A 21295-nucleotide genomic window follows, 5' to 3' on the forward strand; every position below is an offset into this window, starting at 1 on the left:
CATTCATTTAATAATTTATATAAGATGTCTCAAACTCTTTTAACAACTGGAAAACAATTTTAGAAAAATGTTTTGTTTTTCTGAAATACATTTTTTCTAACAGTGCAGAATATTAGCAAATCCAAATATTATAACATAATATTCATACAATATGAAACTTCTACACTTCAGAAACACTAATTCTGTAGGTACACACTGAAATCTAGTTGAAACACGTTAATTTAGAAAACTGGTTGCTGCTTCTTTTTTACTTTTTATTTTCTAACAGTTGATTAACTTTTAAACTTTTAAATAATTACAGTCTTAAATACAAGTTACAATATTACAAAAAGCTCCCATAAACCTCTCATTCAAAATCCTCATTTGTTATCATTTTACCACTCTTTACCACACTTGCTTTATGATTGCATGCTCAAATACACATAAAATGCAATTAAAAAATATTTAATGTATGGAATGCTTCACAAATATCATCCTTATGCAGGAGCCAGAGGAATCTTCTTTGCATCATTCCAATTTTAGTATATGTGTGGCTGAAGTGGCAATCAACATTTTTAATTTTATGCGAATATAGTTCCCATTATATTTTCCAGTAATCGTGTCTACACAGATTAACTCAAAGAGGAATTGAGAAGACATTCAATAATTACACATAATAAATAACAAGTTCTTCATTTCTTCTTTCTTTCTGGGAGTGGTATTAAAGTACTTATTAATTAATATAAGATAGTCATCAACTAACCTGACAGGTACTAGCTATATGTGACCAATATATAATCATATAAGGGATATATATATATATATATATATCATAAAGGTGATTTACAGGTGATTATAATATATATGATATAATCATCTAGGTGTTAATTCATCTTTACTTTTAAAAAGTCTATGTCAGAAATTTCCGTCATAGTTTATTCATTGTCTCATATTAGAGAACTAAAATTAATAGTACTTATAATACAATTATAATCATTTTAGAAGCTTTAATTCATTTGATTTTTTACAGTAACCATTGATGAAACTATTAGGAAGTGAGAAAACTGTGGTTTTCAGTGATTAATATATATTTACTATTTACTCAATAAGTAGCTATGCTGGGATTCAAATCTAGGTCTGCTGGACTTGCAGTACATGCTTATAACTTTGACACAACTACGCTGTACTAGATGATTCTCAACTAATAGAAATAAAAAGAAGATGTACCTATTAAAATGGAAAGTATAATAGTTTTCAGATAACAAATAAGTTGCTAAAAGAGAAGCAATGGGAATCAGGGTATATTAAGAAAACAAAAACAGAAATCTCAAATGGAAAATGACAAAGAATATTTCAGTACATTTTATCTATAAAGTCAAGTGATATAGCATATTTTCATCTGAGTGGGCTAGTCTATGTTTCAGCAATTGCCACTAAAAATAAATGTCTGATTCAGCATCCTATTTTACCAGAAGTTATCTGACAGCCTGTATCTATTGTAAATGACATGCATTAAAACAAGATTGTTCTCCATCTGCTGGAAAGTGAAGCCATGGTGTCTATTATAACTAGGTTTTGGGAGAAAATGAGTCTGTTACTTACAACAGTGAAGTACACTGTGCAAGACAGTAAACTATTAAATAATCACACTCAGTCACTACTGAAATTTAAAATCCTGAACCACAAACTTAGAACATTTTGTAATCCAGTCTGTCAAAAGAGAAAAGACCATGAAAGAAAAATAATTACAATAACTAACAGTAATAATAATTTCAAGGATGTTTTGCTCAAAAATAGCAACTTACATTTGTATATTTTTATTTTAATTAAATTGCTCATTTCCAGAAATCTATAATTCTAATCAGAAACACTAGAGAGAGGTTTTCTGGGTTCAAATCCTGACCTCATTTACTTGATGAAATGTGTGACATGTAGCAAGTACTTTATTTTTCCCCACCTCAGTCTCCTGTTTTGTAAAATGGGTACAATAAATACCATCTTATAGGCTTTTGTGAAGATTAGATAAATAATACAAGCAAAGAGCTTATAAAAAGAGCACAATAGCTGGAGTAAATGCAAGTAGTAAGTACAAATGTGGTGCTCAAGGGTATTTTTTGCCATAAACACTTATTTCTAAGAGCTAAGTTGGTTAGAAGACATGTGACTGGCCGGGCACAGTGGCTCATGCCTGTAATCCCAGCATTTTGGGAAGCCAAGGTGGATGCATCACCTGAGGTCAGGAGTTTGAGACCAACCTGATCAACATGGTGAAACCCTGTCTCTACCAAAAATGCAAAAATTAGCTGGGTGTGGTGATGGGTGCCTATAGTCCTAGCTACTCGGGAGGCTGAGGTAGGAGAATCACTTGAACCTGGGAGGTGAAGGTTGCAGTGAGTTGAGTTCTTGCGATTGCACTCCAGCCTGGGCAACAGAGTGAGACTCTGTTTCAAAAAAAAAAAAGAAGACAGTGGCGAGATAGGACATATGTAAGTAAAGAATACGAAAAAAACTTCTTCCAATTAGCAATAAGTCTTGAAATTTTATGTTATCCATAACCCTCATGTAAAATTACTGGAGGTGTCTCAAAATTCCACCAATGACTTATATCAAAAAGTTTTCCATGATAGGTACAAGTAATTGAAGTGAGGAGAATTACACTATCATTGATCCTGACTTGCACTATACAGTAATATGAGGAACAGAATTACGAGGGCAATGGTGACATAATTAAAATTCCTGTGTGGTAGGGAAGAAAATCTGTCCTTTGTTAAAACAAAAGTTTGAGACTTCATCACTTAATGTATCAAAATGGACAACTGGAAGCAACCAGCCCAATGTCAGTAAGATTTAAACTTAGAAATGGAGACAAGATTTGAGAATAGGTGGACACAGAAAAAGATACGGCTCTTTCCCCTGCACCTCCCCAACCTTCACACACACACACACACACACACACACCTGCACACACAAAAGAATAGAATATCTGTAGCTACTTTAGCTCACAATGTTATTGATAGCATATTCATGAGGATTTTGTTATCAATTATGCAAATTCTTAATTATAAAGTACCAATATACAGTTTGTAAATACGCCCACATCCTCTCATAGCTGTCAAATTGTATACAGCAATGTGATTTCACGGTGTGGGGTTAGATCTTCTCTTCCAAAATTGTGATTTTGAAAATCTCCTGTGTTCTTATAAAAAGGTATGAGGACTAAGTTAACCCAATGATCCTGAAATAACAGGAAATGATAGATATGATAGCAAATTCACATAAATTACTTTTTAAGAGAAACCTGCCCTTTTTGGGGCAACCAAGCCACCAGTCCTAGAAATGAAAACTGAAGAAGCATTTTCTGTCATACAGGAGAGCCAGCTAGTCCTTACTTTTGGATAAAACATGACTCTCTCATGGCTCTAATTTCTCTAATAATCCCCTTGTTGTTTGATTTCTCTCATTCTAGTCTTGTTGTCAGCAAGGTCTCACATTGAGCTTTAGCTGTATGGAGAAAGCATGATTATGGGTCCATTGGTACTTAATTTCTAAAACTATTTCCTTCTCACACCGTGACTTCAGTAGTGAGAAAATGTGCAGGCAAATAAATCTACTTTTCACTCTGAAAGAAATAGCAATATTTACCTACTTCCTTTTACTTAGCCATTAGAAGTTGTTTTGTATTTTAAATTGAGAGTAAATATGCCTCTCAAATGCCAGTTTATTAACAAGGGCTGACTAGGCATGGGAAAATACAGTCCCTTCATTACAACAACGGTAAGAAATGCATGGGGAGACTTCTTCTGTCCTTTTAAGTGATGCATTCAGGGAAACCACTCAAACACTCCTGAATTATACCCCTGTGGCCTTAAAGAGTTAAGGTTACTTTCTAAAGGTGTTGCATTTTCTATTTAGGGAGTGGCTGAGGCAAGAAAGAAACAGGCTCACCTAGAATTCATAGCTCAATGATTACACAGCACAGAATAAACGTATTTGTGGAATTGGATTTTAACTGAGTGACAATGTGGAATTTCTGGATGTCAATACTAAAGCAGAAAAGATATTTTTATTCTGAAATTAGTCATCTGTTTCCTGATTGATCCACAATTACAGTCATGTGCTCACTCATATGGTTTATTTTTTTCATTTTCTTAAAAAACAAAACAAAACAAAACAAAACAAAAAAAACTAATAGGCTTTATTTTTTACAGCAGTTTTAGGTTTATTGAGTAAACCTAAAACTAAAAACCTATTGGGAAATTGAGTAGATGATATAGGGAATTGTCATGTACCTCCTGTCTTCCTCACTGGCAGTTTCTCCTATCATTAACATCTTGCCTTAGTGTGTTAACACTTGTTACAATTATTGAACCAATGTTGATGCATTATTATTAACTGAAGCCCATAGATTACATTGTTTCACTCTTTGTGTTGTATAGTTCTACGGGTTTTGGTAAGCGCATAGGACATGCACACATCATTGCAGTATCACTGAGAATAGTTTCAGTGCCCTAAAATTTCTCAGTACTCCACCTATTCATCACTTCCCCCTTGCCCACTTCAATTCTCTGGTAACCGTTAATTTTTCTCTGTAGTTTTTACTGTCCCAAAATGTCATATATTTTCTTCCTTTAAATTTTCAGCACCAAATTCTATGTGCCATTTTTATTCATCTTCACGGAGTCGATACAAACTTAGAGTTGTCCCATACTAAGGTATGAAATTCTCACTTTGCATATTCTCAAGTGCCATTTACCACAGGCTGATACGCAGTCTTCTGGATGAATGCTGAAATACCACAAAACCTCCAGCCCTTCATCACAAAACCTCCCAGCTTCAAGCCGACTCACTGTGGCTATAGTATAGCAGCGTAAGGGCGTAGGCTGTGGAGTAACATAGCTTGAGTCTGAATCCTGATTGAAATATTTACTAGCTCTTTTACTGTGGATAGGTAATTACACCTCTCCAAGCCTAATCTTTAAAAGGGAATGATACTACGCCATACCTCACAAGAAACGCTGTGAAGATTGCAGGGATCAATATGGAAGAAATGCTCTGGACAATGACTGGTCTAAAATAAACAGTCAGCAACATTGCTCTTCAGATTAATCTCCTGCTTTCTCTCTGGCTGTCCCTTAAAGAAAATTGTCCCAATCAGAACTCTAAATTCACATTCTGATGCAGCACAAAGTGAAAAGAAAAAAAGATAGGTAATGCAAAACTAGTTCGTTGACTCCACTTCTCCAAACACAAAACACTTAGTGTTTAGATAAATGATGGCAAGGTGAAAAGATGTTCTAGGGTACTCGATATCATATATGAGAAGATACTCAATGAAATAGCCTTTATCATGAAATAGTTCACATAGCACAGATGAGCTTTCTATGCACTTCATGGAAAGTATTCACCATCAATTCATCCAGGACAGGAGGCAGGGCAGGATGCTCCATGAAGCATTGCATTATAACGTGGTCTCAGCTGGCCTGTGTATACTTCTACAACATGAACCCTCAGAATATTGCTTATGACAAAGATGTAATGCAATGTTCTTCCCATTTTAAACCTTTAATAAGACCACTTTCCAGAAAATGCTGCAGCTCAGATATGTTATGAAAAATGCTATTAATTACAGGTATCTGAGGCAAGGAACTGTGATCCTTTACATTTACTCATAATCTTACTGGCTAAAATGAATATTCTTATATCATTTGGGAAAAAAAGAGAATTTGGTTTTAATCAAAATCATACTTTAGCCTTTAATCCCATAGATTACCAAACAAGTTTTATGAGCTGTTGATATTCACTATCAACAACTTATTCACTATTTTTATCTTAATGTAATTAATTTTAATAAAATACACAAAATCTTTCCTGAAATCATACAATATTAAACTGGCTGATAAATAGAATCTGATATATATATATATGTCTATGGAAAAATGGACATTATAAAACCAGTAATGACTTAAAATAGATTTTCTCTACTAAGCAACCTGAAATTTATTATATCTGCTTATACTATGTGAGTACTTACCTTTGAATAACAGAAACATATATCGATCCAAAAAGTAAGAGGATCTAACGAAGGCAGACCTTTCATTCAGTAGTTCTATTTTCTAACTAGAATTTCCCTTATTTTCAATTATCCAAACCTACGTCTCATTTATTGGGATGCAACTAATGATTCCTAAAGTATCATTCCTTCTGGAATAAACTAGAGATTTCTCTTTAAATTTAGCATGCTTTAAAACACACACACACACACACACACACATACACACACACTTTATATCCATAGTTTCAATTACTGCTTTGTTGAGGTAAGCATCACCTTCACTGATATTATTGATGTATTTGTCACTGCCCTCTTTGTCATCATCATCATCACTGCCATTACCATTCTTATCTAGTATTTGCAGAGCTTTGATGAAAAGCCCCAAAATATCCATTAGGAAGAATACAATTTTGTTCTCAAGTAGTGCACATCCCACAGCAAATATTTTCATGATATTAATTCCATACATCCCTCTTCCATTCTCACATAAACCATCTCAGTTTTGCTTTTTCCAATTATTTTCCCTAACATAAACTTGACTATGTTAAGATATCCATCATTTCCCTCCACAACAAAAGCTAGTGGCACAATGAGGTGGTTTGGCTGTGTCCCCACCCAAATCTCATGTCACACTGTAATCCCCATGTTGCACGGGAGGGTTCTGGTGAGAGGTAACTGGATCACGAGGGAAGATTTCCCCCTTGCTGTTCTCATGATAGTAAGTTCTCATGGGATCTAATGGTTAAAAGTGTGTGGCATCTCCCCCCTTGTTCTCTTTCTCTCTTGCCACCATGCGAAGAAGGTCACATGATGACCTTCCCCTGTGCCTTCTGTCATGATTGTAAGTTTCCTGAGGCCTGCCAGCCAAGCTTCCCATTAAGCCTTCAGAACTGTGAGTCAATTAAACCTCTTTTCTTCAGAAATAACCCAGTCTCAAGTAGTTCTTTTTAGCAGTGTGAGAACAGATTAATACAACTTGTTTCTTTGATTATGTTTTCAAAACAAAATTTTAATAGATGACTTGGTTTCCTAAGTATCTCAGAGAAAAAAAATGAATCTAATAATGACTCATTCTAGGTAAAATAAAACAGAATTTTGACTATAAAGAAGATTTTGAAAAAGATGACCCCACCCAATTTGAGATGTCTTTTAAAATAGAGGCTTTGAGATGCTAACCTGTTCTTCGTTTATTACCAAAAAAAAAAAAAAAAAGAAATAAAATTACATAGTGGTTACAGTTACAGGAGACAAACATCTGTCAATCAGAAACTAATGTCCTCCTTCTGCCTTTTCCAAAATGTGTATTGGTTGACTATCTGAAAGATAAAGACCATATTGCCATATTGTCTAGTCTCTTGGCTCGATATAGGACCCAGTGACTAGATATAAGTACTGAAATGTAGCAGAACTGATGTATGGCACCACTGAGCTGAATTATTATTATTATTATTTTAATCAGGCATCTCTTTTTTACCTCTGCTCAAAATCAGATAATTCTTAAACAAAAGACATAGGAGTCACAAGAAGGAAGGAGCCTCCATCTACCTGGAGAAAAACTGGCTGATAATGAGGAGTATGTGCATTGGGCTCTAATTTGAGGTAGAAAAATAAATAAATATGTCAATCCGCTGAAATTTCTAGAAGCTAGTGTTACCAAACTAATACTGTAGTTGCTACCACAAGTACAATACTGCTTTAATAAAAACCTAAACCATCTAACATTCCATTAATGGTAAGGTGGCAAGCAGTTGGGTAACTATAAATGGAAAATGGAAATATTCACCAACATTAAAATATTTGGTTTAAAAAATCTTTGGTTAAATAATATCATTTGCTATACCTTGGCAGGAAAAAGAAAAGTGTACTGAGCCTGTAGATTTAAATAAATGAGTTTAAAAGCACAATATTAATAGTTGCATTAGTTACTATGTGATTACTTGGGCAAGATATTACAAAAGAAATGAGTGTAGAGAAGAATTAGCTGGATAAAGCAAAAACTGAAAGTGAACAGAACAAGTCCAAACTGGGGGCTCCCAGGTTCAGACTTTTCTAATACTCCTAATATTAGAAACTTCTACATTCTAATGCTTCTAATACCTGAACAGTAAGAGAAAATACTGAAAATGCTTTAAGCAACTAAAGTTAAATTAGGACTTCTCAATTAAATAGAGTGAGCCTTCAGACAAAAATTATTTGTTTTACTCTGAAACATTATTTTAGATGACCTCAAAGCAACCACCTATAAATAAGTTGAAAGAGAAAGCCAAAGGGGTGAAGTGCAAAGAAACAAATTGAGCTTGATCATTATTTCTAGAATATAACTTTAAATACCGTTATTGGTTTGTAGAACTAATGGGAAACAAATCAAAATTCTACTAATTTGCAAACAAATGTGTAACTTCAAAAACCAGGAGTGTAGCTTACAGAATCTTTGTCTCTTCATATCTTAAAACTGGAAAAGGCAATAAAAAGTTTATAAAATACAGAACCCCAGGGGGGAAGATATTCTCTCCATTGCCAACTTCAGGTGTAGTGTGGATCACAAGAGATTAGAAAGAACGTCCTATTGGAAGCATAGCTTAAAGAGAACAAAGGACAATGGGGAACCTTACAGAGAAAAGAATAAGGCTAACAAGTGACTTCTCAACCGTCAGAGCAGGAGGTCTTCACCTTCATCACCTGGCTCTGGACCAACGGCCACTAAGTGTTTCCTAGTCTTCCATTTTCTAAACAAGAGTCTTTTGATATTTTATACAGATAGGACAGTGGATGTAGATATCTCTGAGCCCTTTGGTCCTTAGGTTGCTGTACAAAAGGAACTATACAAGGACATGATGGAGAGGACTGCAAGTCAGCTGGAGTTCCTGTATTTTGACCTAAATGTAGTATATTCTATCTATGGGGAAAAGATACGTTTAGATATTTGGTAGGCAGGAGAGAAGGTTTTGCAGAAATGAACAAGTGTTCCTTGGAAATGCATCCTTTCACTTCCATAGTGTGATGCTGTCATGGGCAAGGAACTGCCTAACCAGATGACAAATTTTCTTCATTGACTTGCATCCAGTTGTGTAAATATATCTTCAGTATTTTTCTCCTGCTAGTTGGGAGCAGAGTATTCCAAGGCCCTGTGAGATTCTACAGCTATAAAATGAAAGGAACCTTGATTCTTGAATAACTCCTTGATGGACAAGAGAAAAACTTCCCATCAACCTATAACACTCTTGCTGGACTCATGTATGAATGTTAAATATAATTTAATTGTATTAAGTGAAAAATCTAGACTTTATAAAAGCAACTATCATTAGCCTACTAAATACTGTTGTTATAAGATTGTTCTATTGATAGTAATACAAAGCTTAGTGTGTACACTGTATAAATTATAATTGTTTTATGCAGTCAATTTAATTAATAAATTTATGTGAATACATTGAAATTTTTATCCAATTAAATTACTTAAATAAAACAGAAAAAAATTTTGTTTGCAGAAAATGAATCAGAAACCTTATCGATTTGGAGGCTTTTTGATCATTGTAGAGTTCCAAATACTTTAGACAGGTCTCAGATTGAATTTACAAGATTAATTATTTAGGTATGTGTTGAAATTTAGATTCCCAATGCTACATTCCATTTGGGGAACTAGCTTGAAAACTTTCAGAAGGCAGCAATATTTTCTTCGTATGTTTCTTTTAAATCTCATTTTATGTCTCACTAAACCAGATTTAGGAAGCACAAAGATTTCCTAAATAGTTTGGTTGTGGATGACGTTACCATGACTGTATTCAATCATTATGAAAATCAGTGGCAATGGCAAAATAGTTAGTTTTGTTTTTACCAAAAGCCATTGCATTATTTTGACATTCCACTGGGGTACATTTTATCTGTAGTTCACGGGTTTACCTCTGCACAATTTTTACCTCCATTCTTAGAAAGCCAATTCTATCGCTAAAATCAAAAGAAGACCAAATACCTTTAACATTTGCCTTTTCCTTTTCTATGACAAAAACAACCTCCAGCACCACCACAACCACCACCACCATCTGGAGAAGAAACCAACTTACATCAAAAAACATCCCCTTAACCCTAAAGTCAAGCCAATTTCTTGCAAGTCAAACCACTAAGAGTCTGGCTCAAGGGAAAAATATAAATTTTGGTTCAATATCCTGCAAGGCTCAGCAGTCAAGCAGAACAAATCTTAACAACAAAAAAGCTGAATGTTGTTTTTTTCCTCTTTTTTAGCTGAATGTAATTATATAGCTTACAGTAAAAACTCAAATTTATGTTATATATTAAAGAGTGGTAATGTATAAGCAGAATGGTGTCAAGTATTTATTTTATTGTTTTTAATTTTTGTTCTTTGTGGTGTTTACAAATCAAGATTCTTTCAATTTTTGAAAATAACATTTTGTGCCTGATCCATTATTTAACTCAGAATTTCAAAGAAATCACTACTTAGTATTTTGTTTGTTGTTTGGAAAGTTTGGGGCTCTTTGTAAACTAGAATAACCATATCTTCTCATTATAATATTTAATATTTCTTGCATAACTCTAAGAGTTCATGTTATTTACCCTTGATGCACTGGTCGCACCTGAGTGATACAAGAATATTGTCCATGTACAGTCCTTTCAAAAACAGTACTACCGGCTCATATCTGTTTCTTGTTTTCATAGAACTCCATATAAAAAACAACTAGAAATAATTGTAAACTACTTGAAAATATAAAATTATTCTTTTATGCTATTGGCACAGACACTTCAAATATGTAAGCTATTCTCTGGCAGAGAGTAAGAAAGCTTTCAGGCCACGTGAGACTCATTTTATAAGTGAAACAATAACTTACTGAATATTACCCAAGTGGTTTGGAAATGTTCATATAGCTTCCAAAAGTGCTGGAGAATATGACAGAATAAAACCTGCTATCAGTTTCCTAAACTCTGTCTTTAAAAATAAAAACAGGGTTATGCATGTGTTATCCAGAACGTTCCCACCCCAGCCTCTTATCGGTATTTTATAAAATGTTACAAAACAAAACAAAAACCCTATCATTTGTCTTGAAAAGAGATTAGAAAAATATTCCTCAGAAGAAGTTTAAACAACCTTGGCTAAAAGGAAATGGAGGAGATCTCTTAGAAGAGGAAATGAGATTTGGAACAAATAATATTTGTTCACATTTTGAACAGGCTTATCTAAGTGAAACGAGATCCTTCACTGCCTGGGAAGAACAAAGAAAAGATAAAGAGCAGCAGATGACAAAAGATGGCCATAGGACAGTGGTGGCAATGGATGCTGTTACTCCATAATATGATTTTTCTTTCTTTACATTAGCCTGGTCCCAACTTCATGCTCACGTCCCTCTGCTTTTCATTTGTTAATGGTAAAAATTGTCTAATTCTATGTGGTTGTCTTGTTTAGGTGGGCATGTACTCCAGTTTCTGACCAAGAAGACATGAGAGAATGTCTGATTTGGGAGCTCTTGTACACTTAAGGAAGAAACAGTAGTGTTTTTCAACTGAATATCATGTTTCCACACAGGATCCCTGGAACTTCAATAGATATCTTATTACCATAGAGGAATTAGCCTGAAAAGAATACACTAAAGATCACATTACAGAGCAAAGAAGTAGAAAAAAACAGGAACCCAGGTCCTTAATGATACTGTTAATCTACTAAAGTAACCAACCCTGGGACTGTCCTCAATGTAGATTTTTAAGTAAAGTGATAAATTCTCTCATCGTTTAGGCAACATGTGGTTTTTCTTCTATTCCTTTACCTATTCAAGTGGACAGCGTTAAACAGTGGGAATTCAGAGAAGAAATCCTTTTAGGTAGTGACTAGAAGATGGGAAAGGCATTGAATACTAGAAATGGAGCTGTGTGCTCAGTAATTGAGAGAGAGGTTTAACAGACTTTGAAAAGTTATAGAGTAAAAAAGAAAGAAACAAAAAAATGGCAAAGGGAGAAAGTAGAAATGTGGAATGTTTTTGCATTGTGTTGACTTTATGAATAATATGAGTCAAAGAGCACAGTGAGAGTCAAATTGATTTGCCTTCCATTTCCACTAAAGGATTCACTGCACATAAACCACTCCAAGTTCCCCTGCTGTATTCCCAGGCTAAGCACATTTTAATAGAAATATAATTTATAACTGAAAGAGACAGTAACCAATGGTAATACTAGGCATGAACTGCCACTTGAAGAAAGGTCTAGAGAAGAATTTGGAAAGAGGTTGAGGCTTAACAAAAAAAGTAATTGATGAGAATAATTTTAGTCATATATAAAACAGCTAACATGAATTTACACCTTTGAATGAGCCTTTGAATCACTAAGTTCAGTCCAAATTAGTGCAGACCAGGAAACACATACTTTCACACCCATGTGGTCTTGCCTATTCACATCAGCAAATCCTGAAAGGAACTTGAATTTGGGAAATGATAAGGGATTACTTTCTTGGAGCTCTTAGTAAATTGGTCTGAGAGAGGCAGATAGCTGTTGCATAGCTAATTCATGAACTTAACTACCACCGGAAATGTTACTCATCCAAAAAAAAGATAGGAGAGTCAAATAAGGAATTGGGATACATAAAAATATTTAGATATTTAATAGGATCTAGACAGATGAAAGAAACAAAATGTTATATAATACCACCCACTGAATCTGTGGGCGATAGATAAAAAAGCATTGGTAGATTTTAGAATAATTAATACAAATTTATAAGCCTAGGGATGTTGTCCTTATGTTGCATTAATACCCATTGATTAAAAGGAGAAGTGGGCAAATAACCCCTTGATCATTCCCATCTTACGGGTGAATGCTGAGGTCAGCTAACCTGAGTACTGCTTCTGTGTGAGAACCTAGGGTGTTTCAAATATATACTAATAACCCAAAATATACTTTTACCAATTCATTTTGTTTATTAGCTCTTTTTTTTTTTCCAAAGAAACTTTAAGTCACAGATATCTGAGAGAGAAGCTGCAACATTTCAATACATAACTCAGGAGAATTATTATTGGAGCTATTGGAATGTCTTCATTTTTCTCTGATTTTCCTCCTAAAGAAAAGAAATACACAAGAAAATTTGGAGGGAAACTAAGTTTATAGAAACAGATCTTTCCTGGAACAATGGGGATGTGCATCTGATTGTGGATAGCTAAGTCACAGCTGGTTAAGTAGTTAAGAAGTTAGGAAATCAACTTTTGTTACGGGGGGAGTTGCTTGTAGGTATGTGTAGGGGGCTGTTTACCCTTAAAAAGCTAGGACTCACAATTTGCAACCTGTCAAAATGTAAATAAGAATTTTAAAAGTTTAAGGCAGTCATGAATCACAGGTGAGGACACTACCTTCCAAGATGGATATATTTATGGGGAGAAAAAAGTACAACGGGCCATATGTTTAAACGTTTTGTGATGTTCAAAACCCATTACAGCTTCAGGACCATCTCGGTCCTCGAAGTGATACATAGTGTTTGGGGGTGGGGAAGCTATCTCTGTGTTTAATTTGTCCAAACATAGTCTGAGGCATTTAATAGCCAAATGTCTGTAACATTTTCACTTATTTCCTACTGCAAGTGCATTAGTTAGTGACAGTTTCAGCTTGGAACCTGTGCCTGGCCAGGGAGCGCCACCTAACAGAAATAGAAAACTTGCCAACTACCCCAAAGACCTTGTTACAAAACCTCTTACATGTGTAGGTAAACCCACTTCATTTGCTATCTTCCCAACTTCACGTAACAATCCAGATTAGAATTTCATTAGTTAGTCCTACTCCCTGATAGCTGTTAACTTTAATTCAGTCTTTAATTTCTCAGTCATTATTAGCTTCAATAAGGATCCAAGTGAGTGATGGGAAAGGGTTTTTTAAACTATTCAATACTGTCAATCATTCTTGTGTGAATTTAACTTCTGAGATGAGCTTCACTCTCCCGTCTCCTGGCAGATGTCCTGCTCTTGTATAGAACAAAGACAACACACTTCTCCCTTATTATTGACATGAGGTGATGGGTTCACAAATAAATCCTACAGATCACTCTGCTATTCACTCTGTCAGTCGAAATATTTATCCTACATAGAAAAAGGGTATACATTGTCCTTGGGAAATATTTAATTTCTGTTATGTTACTTAACAAAGGAGATCTTCCCCCTCCCTCAGTTTAGCCACCTCACATAATTCCTTTGAACTTGGGTGTTATTAATGATACTCCAAGTCTCCCAAAACATATTTTCTCAAAATTTTAACTCCAACTTTGGTACCATTACTAAAATATCTATTTGCTTTTGCTCTAATATTCTAATAATTATCACACCTCGACTTAATTATCTCTTGTAGAATACTTTAGCGACAAGTTCACACTCATAGTGAGTTGCACTCTGTTCCAAGTCTAGGGTGGTGATTTTACTTTAGTAGAGAGCTGAGGGCCACAGCTTAGGAACAAAATTGTAGATCAGCTCCACCCCTGACTTCAGTTACAATCCTCAATAGACCCCAGTACTAAATGGTTTAATATTGAAGCAGTGTCATGCTCAAAAATGCAATTCCACAGACAAAAATAACTACAATAGAATTTTATTCTTTACTCTTATCTTTTGAAAGACCTTGAAAATAATCCAAATACATCTTGCTTAACATCAATTGCTAGAATAAGGTTGTTCCTCTGTTACATCTTCTGTGATGGTGTCCTCAAAGGACATGCTAACCCCAAATCTCGCACCTTGGCAGTTGAGGAAACAGCAGAAGCAGAGATGTCCCTTCTCCCCTGATGCAGGCCATCAACAAATTATCTGACCTTTCTCTGAAGTAGGTCATAAGAACCTCTTGTGAGAGGAGCCCACTCTATACCCGGAGGAAAGGAGCTTTCATGTCTCTGAAAACATGGGGACACTGAGAAGAAACTGGAAACACAGCCCTCACTAAGTCTCCCCCAGTTGATTATCATTAGATTATACCCCCTTTTTTGAATTCCACTTCTCCACAGTTATCCATTTCATCAAATGTTCCATGAAACACACACACAAACACAGGGTTTTCCATTACTTCAGATGTTCATTTCTAATAGCTCCTATGTCATGTCAAATTTACAAGTACCTTTGTATGCTTTTCTCTTATCAATACATCTTTTATTATAGGTGCCTCAGCCAGAGTGTAGTGATGGGTAAGAAAAAAGATCCCCCTCCATGCCCACATACCCATACTCAAAGGTACTCCATATTTTTCTCTTCCTACACCTTATATACCCTTTATCTTTATTTGTTCCTAGGCTACGCTTCATTTTTTTTTCTTATTTTCTCTCCTTTTTTTCTCAACACTTTATTACATAATAGATTTAATCTGTATGAAATTTTTAGAAGAATTTGTAGTAGAAAGAGACTGCAGCTGAAAAGAAAAAGGTCATCTTTGATGGGGTAGAATATGGGTCTCATTATTCTATTCATAATGGTATCATAAGTGTTGAAAATATTAGTAATTATCATTGTGGCGAAATGAAGAAGAAACTTCACATATTCCACAACTCAAACTGTTAAAGTTCTTTATGTATTTGACCTTATTTAATCCTTTCAATAGCCCTGCAGGGCAGGGTTATCATAATGCACGTTTTTATGATAAGAAAACAAAGGCAGAAGAAATATCCAAAGTTACACAGCTGGTAACTGCTGGAGCCAGGATTTGATCTCAGTGAGAATGACTCCAGCATCAAGTTCTTAACTGTTAAAAGAAGCAGAGACCTAATCACCATCTGACAGAAGTGCAGTTTTTGATGTTGGTTGGAATATGATCTCTCTGCTACCTGCCAACTCTAATGACTATAGAGAAATAATTTTGGAAAATTTTCCAAGGAACTATTGAAAGGAAATGTTGCTAAAAATTTTTGAAAGGAAGAAGAAAATTTCTAGAAGCATCTCTGGGAAATAGCCTGAATTAATGAGTCAATGTCCACATCTAAAAATCTAAAAGAATTAAAAGCAAGGTTGACTTAAAAATCTCTTCTTGGAAGATTGGGACTGGAGCTTGGTTCAAGTCATAATGAGAGTTCAGAGAAAGTTAGTAATCTGTATTCAAACCACGGAGAACTAAAAACAAAACAAAACAAAAAAGAACCAAAAAATTATATTTCTTCAATAGTCCTTAGCAACAAAAGAATAGGAGGTTGAGAAAATTGAAGTTACAAATGTGCGTAAGTGCCAGGTGCGGTGGTTCACACCTGTAATCTCAGTACTTCGGGAGGCCGAGGTGGGAGGATCACTTGAGGTCAAGAGTTTGAGACCAGCCTGGCCAACATGGTGAAATCTCACCTCTACTAAAAATACAAAAATTAGCCAGGCATGGTGGTGGGCACCTGTCATCCCAGCTATTTGGGAGGCTGAGGCAAGAGAATTGTTTGAACCCTGGAGGCAGAGGTTGCAGTGAGATGAGAATGTGCCACTGTACTCCAGCTTGGGCAATAGAACGAGACTCTGTCTCCAAAAAAACAGTATGCTTAAGTAACAGGTACTTTCTCCAAGTAGCCTTTTTGGGGGTAAGGCAAATTTTTCTCCATTTTAAAACCTATGAAGGTTAAGTTTCTAGGAGTTAGGTCAGATTATGAATATATTCTGACACTTCTTGAACAGAAGTTATAATAGGCAAAGCCAAAGACGTATCATTCTGTAAAATTAGGAGAACCTAGGAGAAATTGTAGGGGCAGAACATTTCCCCTTTAGTAGGTCATGTGCAGTTTTTCTAACCAAAATCTATTCAAATTATTCTAGAGCAGGCCCAAATGTAGAAGTTAAAGAAAAAAATCTTCTGTTCTGTTCTTAGATAGAATCACATCAATCCTAACTAAATTTCTGATATTAAGAGAAAGGTAGAATATATTTGAAAGTGTTCTGTGCCAATCAGGCCTGTATTTATAAAAAAAAAGCCAAGCTTTTCCTTCTCTGATATCTATGACTCATGATTGAAAAACTGTGCTATAGAGACAGAACAAACTCAAACAAAAATTCCAAAGAACCTATTCTGATAAATGATACATGACAAAATTACATTTAAACAGTTACGAGGCCCAAAGGAATCCAGCAGAGAATAAGAGCAAACGATGTGGGGGTTTTCTACTCTTAATTCCTTTGACAAAAATGATAAAATATGGTTCTTTCATATAATGACAGGGAGAAATAGGAAACCTGAGAACATAAAATATATTGTTGTTCAGAAAGGGAGACGGTGTTCCCATATATTTCAGATTGGCAGTTTTATTTGAAAAGGGTCTCTGGATCTTTGTTTTTAAGAATGGGGAAGGATAAGAGCAGTAGAAAAATGGGGAACACACAACAGCTTTATAGTTTCAACTCTTAACATTTGACAGACAAGACTGTCTAAAGGCTAATTTGAAATTCAGTTATCACATCCAGGGAAAACCATGCAAGCAAATATATTTCTAAACAGGATGCCAAAAGAATGTTGTTAGTGTATTTGTAAATTTCCAATTCTTTCTTACTACCCTTATCCAACAACCCAAACAAATCAGTTTAAATACGACTTCTTTTCCTAATGTCTTTTGAAGCATCACTGCAGTCAGATTGAGTCAAGTAACCATCTGCTGCAAATACAAATAGAGCTACATTCAAGAATTATATTACACAGCCTTCCCAGCAAAGTTCTTACGTGCAAGCTGTTCTTGTCAAAATCAGAACTATTGTGATGATGCATCTTAATATTCAATCAGACTTTAAGTAAAGAGTGACAAAAGTCCACATATGGATGACAGCTGTTTCTTCAGTAAATATTTTCCTATTTATTGAATGGAGGCTTATGGTAGTTTAGGATATGTTCCATCAGACATTTCAGCCTGAACTGCCTGAGGACGATTAAAACAATAACAAGGATAGCATTTCAATTTTCAAATCTTTGCTACAATTTACATCTTAAAAAAAATAACAGCTCCCTCAAATAAAGTGGTACACTATGTGGTTAATTTGAAAGTATCCTTGTCCAATGATGACTGCTAAAAGAACTGAGTTTTGCTCCTGCCCTCTAATAATACCACCATGTTTGTAAAATAAGAGCATAATTCCTGTATTGATTTCCTAATCATATGAGCAAATATGGGAATGTAAACATTTTATGACTATATTTTTACAAATTATGAAATGTGGTAAAAAGATTAATGAGCCTATTAGCTAAAGAATGTCAGAGGGTCTCTATTCAACCAATAAAGTAATTCGAGAATTTGGGAAGTTAAAAAAAAGGAAAGATGAATTCTGATGAGGAATTCATAACACTGTAATAATATTTGGGTTTACATATCAACAGTCACCGAACATAAAGAGAATCTGAACAAAGATATTCTTAATGTTTTACTAGTACCCGGGTAAACATATGTCGTGCCCCTTTTGTAAATCCTAAATATTATGCTGGATATAAGTATGTCAACAGTACATCCTTCAAGTAGCATCCTGATGTTTGCTAACTACAAAGTTCCTTGTTAAGCATTAAAAAGTTTCCTCTCTTTAAAATAAAAATATGCTGAGGCTTTTCTCTGATGACCCCAATGCAATTCTTGGGAAAGCAGAAGGGAAGATGGAAGGTTATTTGTGTCTTACATTAGACCTGCAATATTCATGTGCTAATAACTCACCAGCTTCTGCCTGGTGAGTTATAGCCTTTTTTGCTTCCTGTGACACAGTTGTTAAAATCAACATTTTTAAAAAGTTTAAGTCTGTAGTCTTATTTTCCACAACAACACTTGTCATACTTCAATCTTTTCTTTTTAAATGCAAACTTTTTTAGAACAAACACTATAAAGAATTTCTTACCCTGCTATTGGATCTACTGCTATTGCTTTAGGATTGTGAAGCTCCAGATCAATCAGGGTGATACATACAGAACCGTTGTAATTACATACAAAGATCCGGTCACTGACATGGTCCACAAAATAGAGATTTCGGGTGAGCCAGTCAATCGCCATTTGTTGAACATCTGAAAAACACATACACAAGATCATTGAATCACAGATGCAACCTAGTATCATGATCCAAAAATAACGTAAGTGTTTCCAAACCATCATAGAGGACATTTCAAAAGTATAGACATTTTTTTATGAAAAGAAACTGCAAAGTCTCTTGCTATGCCAAAATGTGACTTAATAATTATGTAAAATAATGACTACATCTTGGTGCCTTTCTTCTTGCTATCTGAAGACTGAAGATGACCTTGATACAAGGATAAACAGTTTCCACATTTTAAAATATAGGTATTTAGAATACAATCTCTTACTTTTTATATTTGTCCAAATTAGTTCACTCGATGGAAGGAACAGAACTGATTCAAAAACACAGCTAAACTCTGTAGTAGTGAGGAATGAATACCTTTTGTGAGTGTAAGGCAAATCCTTGTTTTCTGATTCGCTTTTATTAAAAGAAGGAAAGGGTGGAGAAGATAGAAAAGGATATCTGTAAGATTCCTTTGTTTGAAAAAATATCCAAAACTTGGAAATAAAGCAAATGGAGGGGTGATAGTTTCTTTCAATAGCATACTTAGAAATTGTAAAAAAAGGCTTGTTCAAGGATTGATTAATTCATTCTCTAGAAGAGTGGTGCCCAACAGCACTTTCTACAGTGATGATGAGAAAAGAAAAATAGCTAAGAGCAGTCTGGGATATGTGAGGTATTCAAAATTAATCAGGCTCAGAGAGATGTGAGTATGGGACTTCAGCTATACCTTCTACACCCGAGCCCAGGGGCAGCTGTTTAAAGGCATTTCAGTTCTGACTAGCTGTCTCACTCATTATCTTCATGTTTCTGGAACTTGTGATACAAAGAAGGATGTATAGCCAATCAGTAACTTATGTTACTTTAATGTAAATTCTTAGTAAACAAGTTAGAAATGGCCTCTTCTTTCCCTTTAAAAACCTACTTGTAACTACTGCTAATAGGAGTATACATTCAGAGCCAATTGAATCTGTACTACTGGGTTGCAATTCTCAAGCTTGGCCCAAGTAAACTTTCTACTTAGATTAATTTGGCCTCAGCTTCTTCCTTTTAGGTCAACAATAAAAATATTCCTATTTATGCTGTCCAATAAAGTAACCACTAGCCAAATTTAACATGTGGCTACTATGACTGGAAAACTGAATTTTTATCATATCTAATTTTAATTAATTGGAATTTAAATTTAAATGACATAGGTACCTAGTGGCTACTGTCAGGGCTCAGAAAAAAATATCCCAAAATATGTGCTGCTTTGGACTTCAGACTGCAAAGCACCTGGGGCGCAGCCAATGCAGGGATGGGTTTTTTCTGAAGTTCTTTTATCTGACATAGGGAAGTTCCTTCAGAAGAAAAAAGAGAAGAGAAGAGAGAAGAGAGGAGAAAAGAGGAGAGGAGAGGAGAGGAGAATAAAAGAAAAATCTGTCATAAACCCACTCCCTATAATCTCATCAGACCGGAAAGATAAAGTCAGAGGAAAAGAGGCTGAAGGTCAACACATCACCTCTTTTGCTGAGGACTGCTACCTGAGAGAATCTGCATATCAAGACAGCCTTTATTCTCCATGCATTTCCTCCCCTCAACCTCCCATAACCTGTCACCACCTCACATCCACGCCTTTATTGTTTTCTGTAGCTTAGGATACTATATTAACTTCAGTCATCTGCTCTTTTTTGGAGTCATATACTTTGTGGAACCCCAGTGAGTATGCATGTAATAAATTGACACCCCTTTTCTCCTGTTAATATGTCTGCTGTCCAGTTTATTCCAGACTGAAAGTACAGAATCTTCACAGGACAGAAGCAAAGTTCCTTTTGTCCCTATACTATTCTTGATACTGCAGCTCTAGAAGAGTGTATCTGTCTTTGACTTATTTTTTGATCAGACATACACTGAAATTACATGTTAATTTGTAGATACTTCTCTGATAAAAAGGATAAACTCAAAAGCTAGGATTTTATTGCACTGCGAGGCACTAAACATTTATATGCCTAACCTATGAATCTCATTTAAATATTATTTTTCATCAAAATGCCTATAAATACCCAATTCCTCTAATGAGGTTAGACCAGCAGTACTGGTCTGTTTCCCTCAATAATGCCATAAGTAATTTTCTGATCTATGTTCATTCTAGATTTTCATTATAGTCATATTTTCAACTTTTGAAAATTATACTTTGATACTTCCTTGCTTGAACTTAGAATTAAACTATGATTCACTGACTAAACAGAGTGACAAGGTTATGAACAGGCTACTCCAAAATATAGCACTTTGGCATATTGAAGGAATTTGAGAAACAGCAGGTGCAAGA

At 35.0% G+C, this 21295-nt stretch overlaps 1 protein-coding gene across 1 annotated transcript in view; it reads right to left on the minus strand.

Moving 5' to 3' along the window:
- LRP1B (low density lipoprotein receptor-related protein 1B) overlaps nt 1-21295 on the minus strand; it is a 1318888-nt gene that overhangs the window by 988552 nt on the left and 309041 nt on the right. The window contains exon 6 of the mRNA XM_011935709.1: nt 18814-18976. Coding sequence (XP_011791099.1) covers nt 18814-18976 — 163 coding nt within the window. The remainder of the gene's footprint in view (nt 1-18813; nt 18977-21295) is intronic.

The sequence above is a fragment of the Colobus angolensis genome, unplaced genomic scaffold, assembly GCF_000951035.1.
Source record: "Colobus angolensis palliatus isolate OR3802 unplaced genomic scaffold, Cang.pa_1.0 Scaffold147, whole genome shotgun sequence".
Classification (NCBI taxonomy): Eukaryota; Metazoa; Chordata; class Mammalia; order Primates; family Cercopithecidae; genus Colobus; species Colobus angolensis.